The 13,484-nt window shown below is 39.8% G+C and overlaps 1 protein-coding gene across 5 annotated transcripts in view; it reads left to right on the forward strand.

The window, feature by feature from the left end:
* LOC102296553 (tensin) overlaps nucleotides 1-13,484 on the forward strand; it is a 133,297-nt gene that overhangs the window by 36,501 nt on the left and 83,312 nt on the right. For all 5 annotated transcript variants that reach the window (XM_005920208.3, XM_014332989.2, XM_014332991.2 and 2 more), the window contains exons 2-3: nucleotides 325-439; nucleotides 3,626-3,663. In XM_005920208.3, the coding sequence (XP_005920270.1) occupies nucleotides 325-439; nucleotides 3,626-3,663 (153 nt within the window). The remainder of the gene's footprint in view (nucleotides 1-324; nucleotides 440-3,625; nucleotides 3,664-13,484) is intronic.

Genomic DNA, 13,484 nt, shown 5'->3' on the forward strand with positions numbered 1-13,484 from the left:
CCTATGCTGTTGGGTGGGCTGTGTCTCTGTGTGTGCGCGTGTGTGTCAGTGTGAGTGCACTTATTTGCACGCAACAGTCTTTTGGGCCTTATAAGGTAGAAAAATGACTTGTTTGAGTTGCATCACTGTTTCGGACATTAACCCTCCTATTCAGTATAACAAAGACACAAGGAAACAGCTTAGCTGAAACCAAAAATCATCAAAAGTTGAGGTGAAACTCTCACGTGCAGCCAGATGTATCGAATGTGTTTTGATTGGCTTTGGATCTGCTTCCATCGATTTGTAGCGATGCACTCCTGATCTCGTTTCCTCTTCTTCCCGCAGCCCGACGAGCTGGAGGGCGTCCACACGCACACCTTTAAGCTGAAGCCATTCAAGAAGGCCAAGAGTTGTGATATATGCAAGCAGGCCATCACCAAGGAGGGCCTCATCTGCAAAGGTGGGTGTCTAGCATGTTGGCTTTAAAGTGGATCTGAGCAGACGTAAGACAGTAGACCGAGTAAATTATGACCAGGCAGGGGTTGGATTCCCAGAATGGCTGAGGGTGAGATTCATTTATAAATATAAAAACTGACCATTTTATAACAACTGCCTTCCTTAGACTTCACATGAATCTTCCTTAGACTTGCTGCTTCTGCAACCTGGAAGTGGCAGTAAATAGATGTATATCAGTTATGTTATGAGTTATGACCCAATTTTACTTTAAGAAACATTATTATAAACAGTGTCAGTCTGTGAAAAAAAGTGTGGGCAAATAGTTTAACAAACCCCTAGACATCTTTATTACAGAAGTTAGCACCATCGCCTGACTAAAAGAAGGTCCTGGACATGGTCTTGTGCTGCTGAGTTCAATGTGTTGTGCATTCAGAGATACTCTTCTGCATACCTTGGTTGTAAGTGTTATTGGAGTTACTGTTGCCTCCCGGTCAGCTCGAAGCATTTTAGCCATTTTCCTCACACCTCTAGCATCAAGAAAGCATTTTCTCTCTAAAAACTGCCGCACAGTTCAGTTCAGTGCAGGTCAGCTAAAGCTTGATTCTAGCATAATTTAAGCCATTCAGGTTTACATTAAAGAAAGGTTTAAAACAAAGTTTTATTTGTATTTGAATGTTTTCTCTCCCCAAGTCTATTTTTAATATACACATCCTTTTTGTTTATGCTGTACGCTCTATTTATGTATGCATTGGTCTACTGTTTTAGCTTTGCTTTCTCTCCCTCTTGCCTTTGAGCCCCTGCCTCCCCCTCTTCCTCAATGATCCAGTCACATGTTTTTGAGTCTAATTTTAGAAGTACTAAAGGTTTTATTGTCACTCCAAGAAAAGTCCAAGGGAAATTAACATTAGAAGACTCCCAGGCAGCCTCACATTTCCTCTGTTTCTTTTTCTCTGGTCTCCCTCTATCTGTCTTTGCACTCTTTCCCTTGCTCTCCCCATTTTTGAACTACAGTACAAACAGAGTGTCTTTAGCAGAGGCCAGATGACAAACGGGGAGAAAAGCCCAGCAGTAGGGGAATGGGCTTGTATAGGGCTTTGGCTGAGGATTTGGTGTTAAAATTAGCATGGCTGCTGCTGCTGCATTAGCCTAGATAAGAGGGGGAAAGAGGGGGAAAGGGATGAGTGGTAGGGGAGGGGGCCAGAGCTAGGGTGAAGAGTGAGAAATGTGGGTAGCAACGACGCTGGGTGATAGATATGGGTACAGAAAAGAAAAGAAGGCATACACTTTTATTTATTGTACTTTCTGTCCTGTTAAACTAGAGCTATAGTGTACTATATGTTCACAAACACCTGGACAATTATAATTATCTAAAACTCCTTGTTGTCCTTTACCAGGAAGGGTTGCTATGCAGCACATTGCTGGTTATTGTAAAGGATTAGATGTGACAATAAGACTATGTGCTGTGCAATCGTCCAGATACATTGCTTTAAAATCAGCTAAAAAACACTCTCAGGGAGGCCCTTTGAATGTCAAAGAATGAGATAAACAAAAGACATACAAAAAGGTTAATCTTTGCTAAAGTGAAGCCATTTCTCTGTTTTAGAGACTTTGACAGAGCTGTTTATGACTTCATTTCATCTCGCCTCGACTACTGTAATAATCTTTACTCTGGTGTTAGTCTGTCATCAGTTAGCCGTCTACAGCTGGTCCAAAATGCTGCAGCACGGTTACTAACTGGCACACGCAAGCGTGAACACATATCCCCCATACTGGCATCATTGCACTGGGTGCCAGTTAGTTTTAGAATTAATTTTAAGATTTTTTTTTTTGTAAGGCATTAAATGGGTTAGCACCCTCATACCTTTCTGATCTTTTAAATTGGTACACTCCTGCAAGATCACTGAGGTCTGCGGATCAATTGCTCCTGGCTGTCCCGAGGTCCAGATTAAAGCACAGAGGAGATCGGGGCTTTGCTGTAACTGCTCCTAAACTATGGAACAAACTGCCCCTTCACATCAGGACCTGCCCAACATTGGACACTTTTGAAACCCGTCTGAAAACCCAGTTTTATTCCTTGGCTTTTAAATCAGAATGAGTTTGTATTACTTTTAACTATGTTATATCTTACTCAAATCTTCTAATTTTATGATTCTTTTTCTTTTCTTTTATCATGTCTCCTATGTTTTTATGTTTTTTAGTTATCTTAATTGTACAGCACCTTGGTCAACATTTGTTGTTTTAAATGTGCTATATAAATAAATTTGACTTTGACTAAAAATGGGGGAGAAAAGTCATATTAAGCAAAGTCATAAAGCAAGCAACCCTGTGTATTTTACCCTACATAGGACTTTGTTTTGTAAAATAAGCATCGTGTTGTAATCAGTAACACTTCAAACTAATGATTGGAATCCTACGCGTATCTTCAAAGTGTTTGCTGAGGTCATAAATCCATAAAGAAGAAGGTTTATTTCCTCACATACCTATATACCTGTTTTCAAATAGAGGATTCGCCCCCTCCTGGTAGTTAAAAAGAATGCAGCTTGAAGGTTTCTGTGCAAAGGCTTAACCTTTCTGACCTGAAACTTCTGACCATCTTTCATAAAGAGTGTTTGCTTCAAACATGCAAAAAGACAAATTTGCATTAATAAATGAATAAAATTTGATTACAGACTGTTACTATTATGTGCTGAGGAGACTTGTACCACCTTGATTCAAGTGTGACCCATTAACAGTCTAGAACATACATTAAAAGTCCAATTTATCACTGTTTAATCAACATTCTGTGTTCATTTCAATCACTTTGGCTTGCATTTGCTATTGATTTTTGCATCAATGTTTCACCTTTTGCCTGAAACATTAAGGTAGTGAAATGCAAACTGATGGATGGATGTTTGCTTCATGTGACCACTTGAGGGCAGCACCACAGCATGTTGGCATCAGGGATGGTGCTGACCTTATTTCAGTTTCAGTGCATTCAGCAGTACAGCGCTGCAATTCTAAACTCTCCACACCATCTAAGCACTTTAATTGTTTTCCAATACTGAGCACACATCTACAGTTGCTGCTTTCAGCTTCATTTTGTGATCTATGTGAAAGGAAACATCCATTAGTCTCTTTACGGTTGTTAATGGTTTTTGCTCCTGTGGGTGTAAATTAACAACTGCACATAATGCTGCCTCTTTTATTTCAGCGTGCCGGTTGTCCTGCCACAAGAAATGTGAAGTGAAGGTAAGACACGATCTTCACTGTCTTCTTTTGTTACTGATGAGACTGATGTCTTCATTGTGCATTCTAGTCTTTGTCACACCTTATTATTGTATAGAAGTACACATATTTTTACTTATTGTACAAGCACATACAATGCACCACACATACAGCAGATAAACTGTGACTGTGGTCATTGCATCGGGAATAGCAGGAATTTAAAAGTTGCTTTTCTACACGGTTTTTCCCCCTCCTGAAGCACTATTGCAAATGTTAAGCGAAGCCCATTTATGGGTTTTTTCAGGCTGTTTAAATCAATTTTAGCACTGCATGGAAAAATGCACAGTCCGGCAAAAAAGCTTTAACCTGCCTGCCTCAGACTGCAGTGTGACGTCATCCAGAGCAGCACGCTGGCTAACTTCATGCAAGTGCACATCTCCACTTAGATTTCTTTGTAATTCACACACCCATTCACACACTGAATGGGTGTGTGAATGGGTGGATGACTGAATGTAGTGTAAAGCGCTTTGGGGTCCTTAGGGGCTAAGTAAAGCGCTATACAAATACAGGCATTTACCAGTTACCATTTGTAATGGTGTGGGTTATAGTGCTTATACAGTCATCTACGGAGGACCAAAACTGCTGAAATCATCAGCACAGGTTGAAAATTAATAATTGAATCCATGAAATACAAAATTACGCAAAAGGCAAAATAAATGAGGGAGTAGATAAATGCAAAGACAAGAAGAAATATAAATTTGCCATATTTTGTAAATTAATACTAACATTTTGTTTAGATTGTTTTGGTGCATCTGTTGGTTCAGTTATTTAAGTATTTAAGATTTTGGCTGTTTGATCCAACACAGAGAATAAAAAGACTCATGATTCTGATTACTTTTGAGTAGCATGTGACATGTCCTTACACAAATAACGTTATCAGTTTAAATATAATTTAAAACAATTTTATATACTTAAAAAAATCTTTTGAAAACATCGTCGCCTCATTTGTACTTGGCAGCCCTCTGTTTTTTTGTGTGGTTTCGTTTCGTTTTCCCACAATTATTTTTCACTGTAAATGATCGCCCACTCAGATCAACCCCTAATTTCACTTCAATTACACCTCATCATTCAGAAACTGCTGATACTTACCAGCTATGCATGAAGCATTATTATTAGTATAGTGGCTTTATCTTGTACCATAATCAGCCATAACTATGCATTGCTAACAAAATAACTTTGACCATTTGGGGCATGGAGATCGGACCTCTCGGGGTATCCTGTACGAGGACTTTGGCATCATGGTCTTCAGCTCCTTTGGATTAGCAGTGGGGCCCTACTGGGATTGGATTTTGATAGTGCTATTGAACTGGGATCGTAATTTCGGTATATTTGTTGTGTTCCTTGAGCTGTCACTGAGAATATTTTGAAGTGGCATGAGGCGTATTGTCTTGCTTGGTGGTACATATCATCGTGACATCCACATGAATGCCAAAACCCAAGGTTTCCCAGCAGAACATTGTCCTATAACAAGATGATCAATTTTATTCACTTCACTTGTCAGTGGTTTTTAATATTGTGGTGGATCAGTGACTTCAAATACATGTGCAAAAAAAAAAAAGAACTACTTGGGGGCAAATACGCCATGTAAGGCTTTATTTCTGCCTCTTGACTGACTGTGGGATCACAGTTCCACTCACCACATTTAATCCCAATCAGCGGTAACAAAAAATAAAGAAAAAAGGGGAGAGCAAATGAAAAGGAAGGAGCGGAGGAATGAGTGAATGAGAAGCAAGGGAAAGGGTGGAGGGGAAGAGTGTAAAAAGGCTGTATACTTAGTGGTTTTAGTTGTGACTGGTGGGGAGAAATGTTGAAATGTCTCTCCTCTCCTTTATTTTCCTCTCCAGTTCATAACTCCTCTCCCCAAAAAAACCTCCCCTCAAGCCATTCGTCTACCCAAATATTACTATAGGAACAAAAGTTATGTGTTCCCAAAACATCCACGGAGAAATCTGCCAAATACCTCTAAAACCGGGCAAAGTCATTTGTGGTGGCAATTTGGGGAATAATCAGGATAGCGTCATGAGTCATTCGTTCTGGTGGTGACAGACAGCCGACAGGAAATGTTTTGAGAAGAGAGTAGGTTTGCGTGTCAGAAGGGAAAGGACTGTAGATGGAGGGAAATTGTAAATCTGGATGAAAATTAGAGATGCGTTAATGTGCAAATGCCAATATTGATTTACTTGGGAGCAAACATTTGTGTTGGCTTTTCCAGGGAAATGACCCTTGAACAAAAACAAACAGGACACAAATATGCCAGCGCCGTGCTCGTTGTTTCAGGTTGTAAAAGTGCGGTTACGATTTGTGCAAATACGAATGTGAATTTAGGCAACGCTTTGGGCCGCCTCTTCGCTGACCTTGAGCAGTAAATTTGTCATGAAGCACAATGAGGTTTGTTGCCAGCAGTTTGCAGTTCACCAGACATGAAGATAACTGCAGCGCTGCACTGATTTCATTTTGTGTGTTTATTATTTTAATTCGCCACAGCTTCCCCTTTATATGCCAAACACTGCCCAGGGCATTGAATGACAGTTGCTTGAAGGTTTTAAGGGTTTTTCATTTGGGTTTATGAAGCATTTCTGTGTTTTTATAGTATTTTAATGGCACCTATACTGATTTTTATGAGGGTGTGATGATGGTAATTGTTTTAACATATGCTATGAGAAAATATTTGCATAATCTATTTTGGTGCCTGCTACATACAGTGGGGCAAAAAAGTATTTAGTCAGCCACCGATTGTGCAAGTTCCCCCACTTAAAATGATGACAGAGGTCAGTAATTTGCACCAGAGGTACACTTCAACTGTGAGAGACAGAATGTGGAAAAAAAATCCATGAATCCACATGGTAGGATTTGTAAAGAATTTATTCGTAAATCAGGGTGGAAAATAAGTATTTGGTCACCTCAAACAAGGAAAATCTCTGGCTCTCACAGACCTGTAACGTCTTCTGTAAGAAGCTTTTCTGTCCCCCACTCGTTACCTGTATGAATGGCACCTGTTTGAACTCATCATCTGTATAAAAGACACCTGTCCACAGCCTCAAACAGTCAGACTCCAAACTCCGCCATGGCCAAGACCAAAGAGCTTTCGAAGGACACCAGGAAAAGTATTGTAGACCTGCACCAGACTGGGAAGAGTGAATCTACAATAGGCAAGCAGCTTGGTGTGAAAAAATCAACTGTGGGAGCAATCATCAGAAAATGGAAGACATACAAGACCACTGATAATCTCCCTCGATCTGGGGCTCCACGCAAGATCTCATCCCGTGGGGTCAAAATGATCATGAGAACGGTGAGCAAAGATCCCAGAACCACACGGGGGGACCTGGTGAATGACCTGCAGAGAGCTGGGACCAAAGTAACAAAGGTCACCATCAGTAACACACTACAACGGCAGGGAATCAAATCCCGCAGTGCCAGACGTGTTCCGCTGCTGAAGCCAGTGCATGTCCAGGCCCGTCTGAAGTTTGCCAGAGAGCACATGGATGATACAGCAGAGGATTGGGAGAATGTCATGTGGTCAGATGAAACCAAAGTAGAACTTTTTGGTATAAACTCAACTCGTCGTGTTTGGAGGAAGAAGAATACTGAGTTGCATCCCAAGAACACCATACCTACTGTGAAGCATGGGGGTGGAAACATCATGCTATGGGGCTGTTTTTCTGCCAAGGGGACAGGACGACTGATCCGTGTTAAGGACAGAATGAATGGGGCCATGTATCGTGAGATTTTGAGCCAAAACCTCCTTCCATCAGTGAGAACTTTGAAGATGAAACGAGGCTGGGTCTTCCAACATGACAATGATCCAAAACACACCGCCCGGGCAACAAAGGAGTGGCTCCGTAAGAAGCATTTGAAAGTCCTGGAGTGGCCTAGCCAGTCTCCAGACCTCAACCCCATAGAAAATCTGTGGCGGGAGTTGAAAGTCCGTGTTGCTCGGCGACAGCCCCAAAACATCACTGCTCTCGAGAAGATCTGCATGGAGGAATGGGCCAAAATACCAGCTACTGTGTGTGCAAACCTGGTAAAGACCTATAGTAAACGTTTGACCTCTGTTATTGCCAACAAAGGTTATGTTACAAAGTATTGAGTTGTATTTTTGTTATTGACCAAATACTTATTTTCCACCCTGATTTACGAATAAATTCTTTACAAATCCTACCATGTGGATTCATGGATTTTTTTTTCACATTCTGTCTCTCACAGTTGAAGTGTACCTCTGGTGCAAATTACTGACCTCTGTCATCATTTTAGGTGGGGGAACTTGCACAATCGGTGGCTGACTAAATACTTTTTTGCTCCACTGTAGGACAAGAAGGACAAAAGTGTGCTGATTATATAATGACTTACAAGTTTACAGTCCTTGTAGCTGACCATTTATAGACAAATGTTTTTTGTTTGTTAAGGCGCTTAACACTGACTAACACTGAAGCATAAAAAGGCTCCTAATCTAAGATATGAACCAGCGCTATGTCAAAAACCTGATATATGGTATGTAAGATATCCTTAAAAATTTTTGAGGACAAGCTGAGGGCCAAAGAAGATGTGTCAGGTTTAAAAATACTATTTACAACAGATTAACAGTATTCAGAAAGCCATGTACTTAAGAAACAAGGAAAAATCCAGAAAAGACCTGATACAGCACCTGAGAGATTCATGTGGACCTTCAGCTGATCATCTACTGTTCAATAAAGCCTCACCAGAAATGGTCTCAGTGGAAGGGTGGCCATCAGGAAGCAATTCTTAAAGGAGGGAAACTGGGAGAAAAGACTGAGCTATGACAGCTACACAAGACCTGTATTGAAAATGAGGGCAAAAGATCTGATGGAGTGATTAATCCAAGTTTTTTTTAATCTGTTCAAATGATTGTGTTTGGAGGAGATCAAGAGAGAAATACAGTGAGTGTCTACAGCCATCTGTAAAACACGGTGGACTCTCTGATACGGTTTGGGCAGCATTTCAGTCAGTGGTGTTGGAGATCTTGTCAAAATTGATGAATTATGAACTCAGAAAAGTACTATCAGATTTTGATCCACCATCTGGAAAACATCAGATTAGAAACAGCTTTCTTTTTCAGCACAACAACGATCCCAAACACACTGCCAATGCAGTAAAATCATACATGGATAGAAAAACACACAGTGGAAAACCATCAGTCATGGATCGGCCTCCCCAGAGCCCGGACCTCAACATTATTGAAGCAGTGTGGGATCATGTTGACAGAGAACAGAACAAAAGGCAGAAACATCCAAAGAAGAGCTTTGAATGTCTTTCAAGAAGCCTGGAGAACTATTCCTGAAGACGACTTAAAGAAATGATGAGAAAGCTGCCTAAGAGAGTTCAGACTGTGCTGAAGAATAAAGATGGTCACACCAAATATTGACTTTCAAGCTAATTACAATTTTACAAACTCTGTTTTTGCCTTATATACTTTTTATCACAAAATATAAGGAAATACATAGTACTGAAAATGTTTTGTCATTGGGCTCTTCCATAACGTCCATAAGCCATTTTGCAAACACCACTGTAATCTTGTTGTCAGTGAAACAATTACCCTAATTCTGCGAAATGTTGAAAGTCAGTAACCACATGCAGTTCAGTCATTAACTTTTAAAGCTTATGAAAATGTCAGTATAAACATGCAAAAGACAGACATCCACTAACATGCCTTGATGAAGGCAGCTAATAGTTTCTGGCTCCTTTTCATGTTCTGTTTTTCTTTCAGTTCTTTCTGTTTGACCACAGTCATCTCGCTGCGGATGTCTGTTATTAGAGCTCTGAGGATGCTCCACAGCACACAGAAGACAAACTCTACAGGCTTCTATCTGCCAGTATTGCACCTATGTTGATGAGGAGACTTGTTTGCACTGTGGCTGGCGTTTTGCCTAAAGTCTGTCAGGAAACCTAGGCTGAGTGTTGGAAACAGAGGCTCTCTGTTAGACAGAAGACTCCTGTGTTGATTCCTCATACCACTCTCTCTCTTTCAACCTGAGCTTCAGATAAACAATGTTTAAGAATTTTAAATAGATATCAATTTGGAGTAGTGTTTGTGACCACCTGATAAATGAGAGTATTATTATTATTATTAATAATAATAATAATAATAATAATAATAATAATAATAATAATAATAATAATAATAGTATAGCACTTTGAAAAACAGTTACAAAGTTCTGCACTGTTTATCTTTATTGTCACTGAAAACAAATTAGTGCATCCAAACACTTGAAAACAACAAACTTACTTTCCATGGCTCTATCACTTGTTGTTTGGCATTTTTTGCCGTTCTTGTGTGCTTTGCCACTTTCTGCTCTTGGGACTGTACATATCCCACTATTGTCACCACTTATTCAGAAGTTTTTAAAAAAGCCGTTGCGAGGTCATAATTTGTGAAGTTGGAAAAAATGTGTTGAGCAAAATTTAAAAGAGTAATAATAAGAATAAATATAAATACAGTGGAACCCCGACTTACGAATACCCCATTTAACGAAAAATTCAAGTTACGAAGGCACTTAACGGCAATATTTCTGCCCGTGTTACGGCAAAATGCCCGTGAAACGAAATCCGCTGGCTCTGATTGGCTGAGCCCAGAATGCCTACAATGCCCACAATGCCTTCTGAATCATGTGACAACCCCCTTGGCATTCGTACTTGCGCTTCGCTGTTCCACTTGAACGACGTATTGTTGTTGCAGTTAGCAATTAGCCTGTAGCCTATCGTTCACTCAAATGGCGCGTTGGGTGCTTACGAAAGACCCTCGGGAACGAATTAATTTCGTAAGTCGGGGTTCCACTGTAATACATCTCATTAGTTTTAGACAAATAGGTGGTTGACACTTGATTAGCCATTGCTGTGGACCTTTCTTTGGAGTGGGGCATAATATCAGTACAGCAATATATCCTATATCACTTCCTTACATTAGTGATAAAGTTGCACCAAATTTCATTTTTTAAGACATACATGCAATACTTTACTAGTAATGTAAATTATTTTGTATAGAAGTAACACCTGACGTGCTTAATCACTTTTAGGAGTATTTTTTTTTTGTCATTACCTGTACACATGTAAGGTTATATCCCATGATCACCACAATACTATCAATGTATTATGAAAATATCATCCTTTAAGTAACTCTGTGATTCCTGCCCCTACTTGCCGAAATAGACACGAAATTTCCAACACCTTTATTTTTTTTTATCTTTATCAAACTAGAAGTCAAAGTATGTCATTAATGTTAAAATATTGTCTATCTCATGCTAGTATCGGTATTTTAATCTATTTGTTTATTCTGGGTTTTAAGATTCACTGCGCAAAAGAAATTGAGATTCATCCGACCGGGCCAAACCTCTGTTGTGTGTCTTTGGTGAACTGTAGCCTCAGTTTCCTGTTCTTAGTTGGAAGGAGCAGCACATGATGTGACGTTCTGCTGAATATGCTTCTAGAGTCAATGTGTTGTGCATTCAGAGATGCTCTTCTGTATTCCTCAATTATGACGAGTGGCCATTTAAAAGTACTGTTGCCTCACTGTCAGTTCAAAGGAGTCTGGCTCTGATCTGTGGCATCAACAAGGCAATTTTGCAAAGAGAACTCACCTGATATTTTCTCTTTTTCAGATCGTTCTCTGTAAAACGTAGAGATGCTTGTGTGGGAAAATCAGTAGATCAGGAGAGTCCACAAATACTCAGTCCAGACCATCTGGCACTAACAACCATGTTACGTTCAAAGTCACCTTTCCTCCTTCTGATTCACAAGGTTCACCGGGTGGTCCTGACTGTGTCTACATGCCTACACATATGTTGCAGCCATGTGACGTGCTGATTAGATATTTGAATTACCGACCAGTTGAACAGGTGTACCTAATAAATTGTCTACTGTGTGGACTTAAACTATATTTATGGAAATAGTATGTACCTATGTTTCAAGGACTGCATTTACAACGTTTTTAGAGTACTTTTTCAGTTGGCTTCATTTTTTTAGGATGTAAATCACTGCCTCTCAGTTCAGTCTGGCATCAGTGCAACAGAATTATGCAAACAGATCCACCCAGTAGCATATCATCTCTCCGCTTGAGTACATGCGTGTTTGTCTTGTTTTGATGACTGGACAGCACAGCATCTGTAAGCTCTCTGTTCTCGCTCACCCTCCATGGAAACAAGCCCTCATTATTCCTCATGATTTATCCCTGCCATGTCTTGGAGGAGCTTCCTGGAATGCTCTTGCAGTGGTTTGTGCTGTTCGATGGGCTGGCGGGTTGGAAGACACAGGGCGAGGTTTGGCAAGGAAAGGTAGTGGCAGAGAGGAATGATGGGAAGGGGTTGGACGAGGAAAGTACAAGAAGTTTGAATATTTCTCATATAAACAACAATGTTGGAGAATGCTTTATAAAATTGTGTTTACCCGTTTGTGTCTTTTTTCTGTACTAAATTCATGTGGTCCTGTCTGACATATTTACTGCTGCAATTCTACCTAAGCTGCAAGACGAATTTGGTTGAAAAACCTTGAAGTACTAGGAAATCTCTGGTTTGTCAAGCAGTAAAACATTCAAAATATGCACAGAAAGATAATCTCTATAAACAGATATCTGCATGTGAACATGCACATTCTGTAAGCTAGGAACAAACTTTTTGGTATCGGAACCTTTATGGTCTGCTTATAATCTGAGTTGATTGGCCAATCTTTGACATCAGTCAGTGTGAAGTAAAAAGGAGTATTGTGTTTGCTGAAATGCCAAAAGGTAGCTGACTAGCTTTTGATTAGCATCGTCTATTAGCGTTATTTAATTTAGCTGCCTTTCTAAATAGTGACCAGAAAATGGGATTTGAATTCTTGGCCCAGATAGCTGCAAAGCCCACCAAAACTGCTGAAAAATAATAGTCTGAATCATTTGACTAGCTGATGGATTTCTAAATTGGCAGAAAGGGAATTCCATTGTGTTAGGGTTGCTAAGCATCAAACTACAGGCACAGTATAGCTATAGAGTCAACTCCAAACTGTGGCTGTCATGTTTCTGACTTCCCCAATGTCATAAAAGTCTTGAAATAGTGCCATTAGTCCTTGTGGTTTTAAGGTAAACTCTATTTCAAAAAGACTTTTCAATTGGAGCTGCACAGTAGTTTGATGGCTAGCACTGTTCTGTTCCACCAGCCAACTGGGGCCGATCTGGTGTGGAGATGACATGGTGATTCTAACTTGACTGTAGGTTTGAATGTAGACTGTGAACGGACAGTGTTTCTTTTTGACTCACCTTCTATCACTCACTATTTTGTATTAGACAAACTATTGTATTTAATTGTTAGCAACTATCAAACTCCCTGAGCCTGGTTCCGCTGGAAGTTTCTTGTTGTTAAATGGGAGATTTTCCTTCCCACTGTTGCCAAGTGCTTGTTCATAGGGTGTTTTCTGACTGTATATTATTGTTGGGTCTTTACCTTACAATATAAAGCACATTGAGGTGATTCTTGTGAATTGTTGCTATATGAATAAAACAGAATTGAAGTGCCTTAAATTGACAGAATATGGGCAAGACTACAGATGTCATATATGTAAATGAGACTAAAAAAAAAGAACAAAAGCCCACCTAAAGTTAAGTTGTTTTGGGGGATATTCTTTGTTAGCAAACATTAAATCAAGAATATTATCTCAATATTATAGAGATACTATTCTGAGGACAGTTTTCTGCTGCTAATGCAGTTGCTCTACATGTATCTTGATACATGCTCAATCATCCAGGTAAAGATCCAAAAAGATGATTCTGTTTATCTGGATGTAGCGTTTTATCCCACTGAAAA

This window comes from Haplochromis burtoni, unplaced genomic scaffold (assembly GCF_018398535.1).
Source record: "Haplochromis burtoni strain Fernald_Lab_line unplaced genomic scaffold, NCSU_Asbu1 Contig_38, whole genome shotgun sequence".
Lineage (NCBI taxonomy): Eukaryota > Metazoa > Chordata > Actinopteri > Cichliformes > Cichlidae > Haplochromis > Haplochromis burtoni.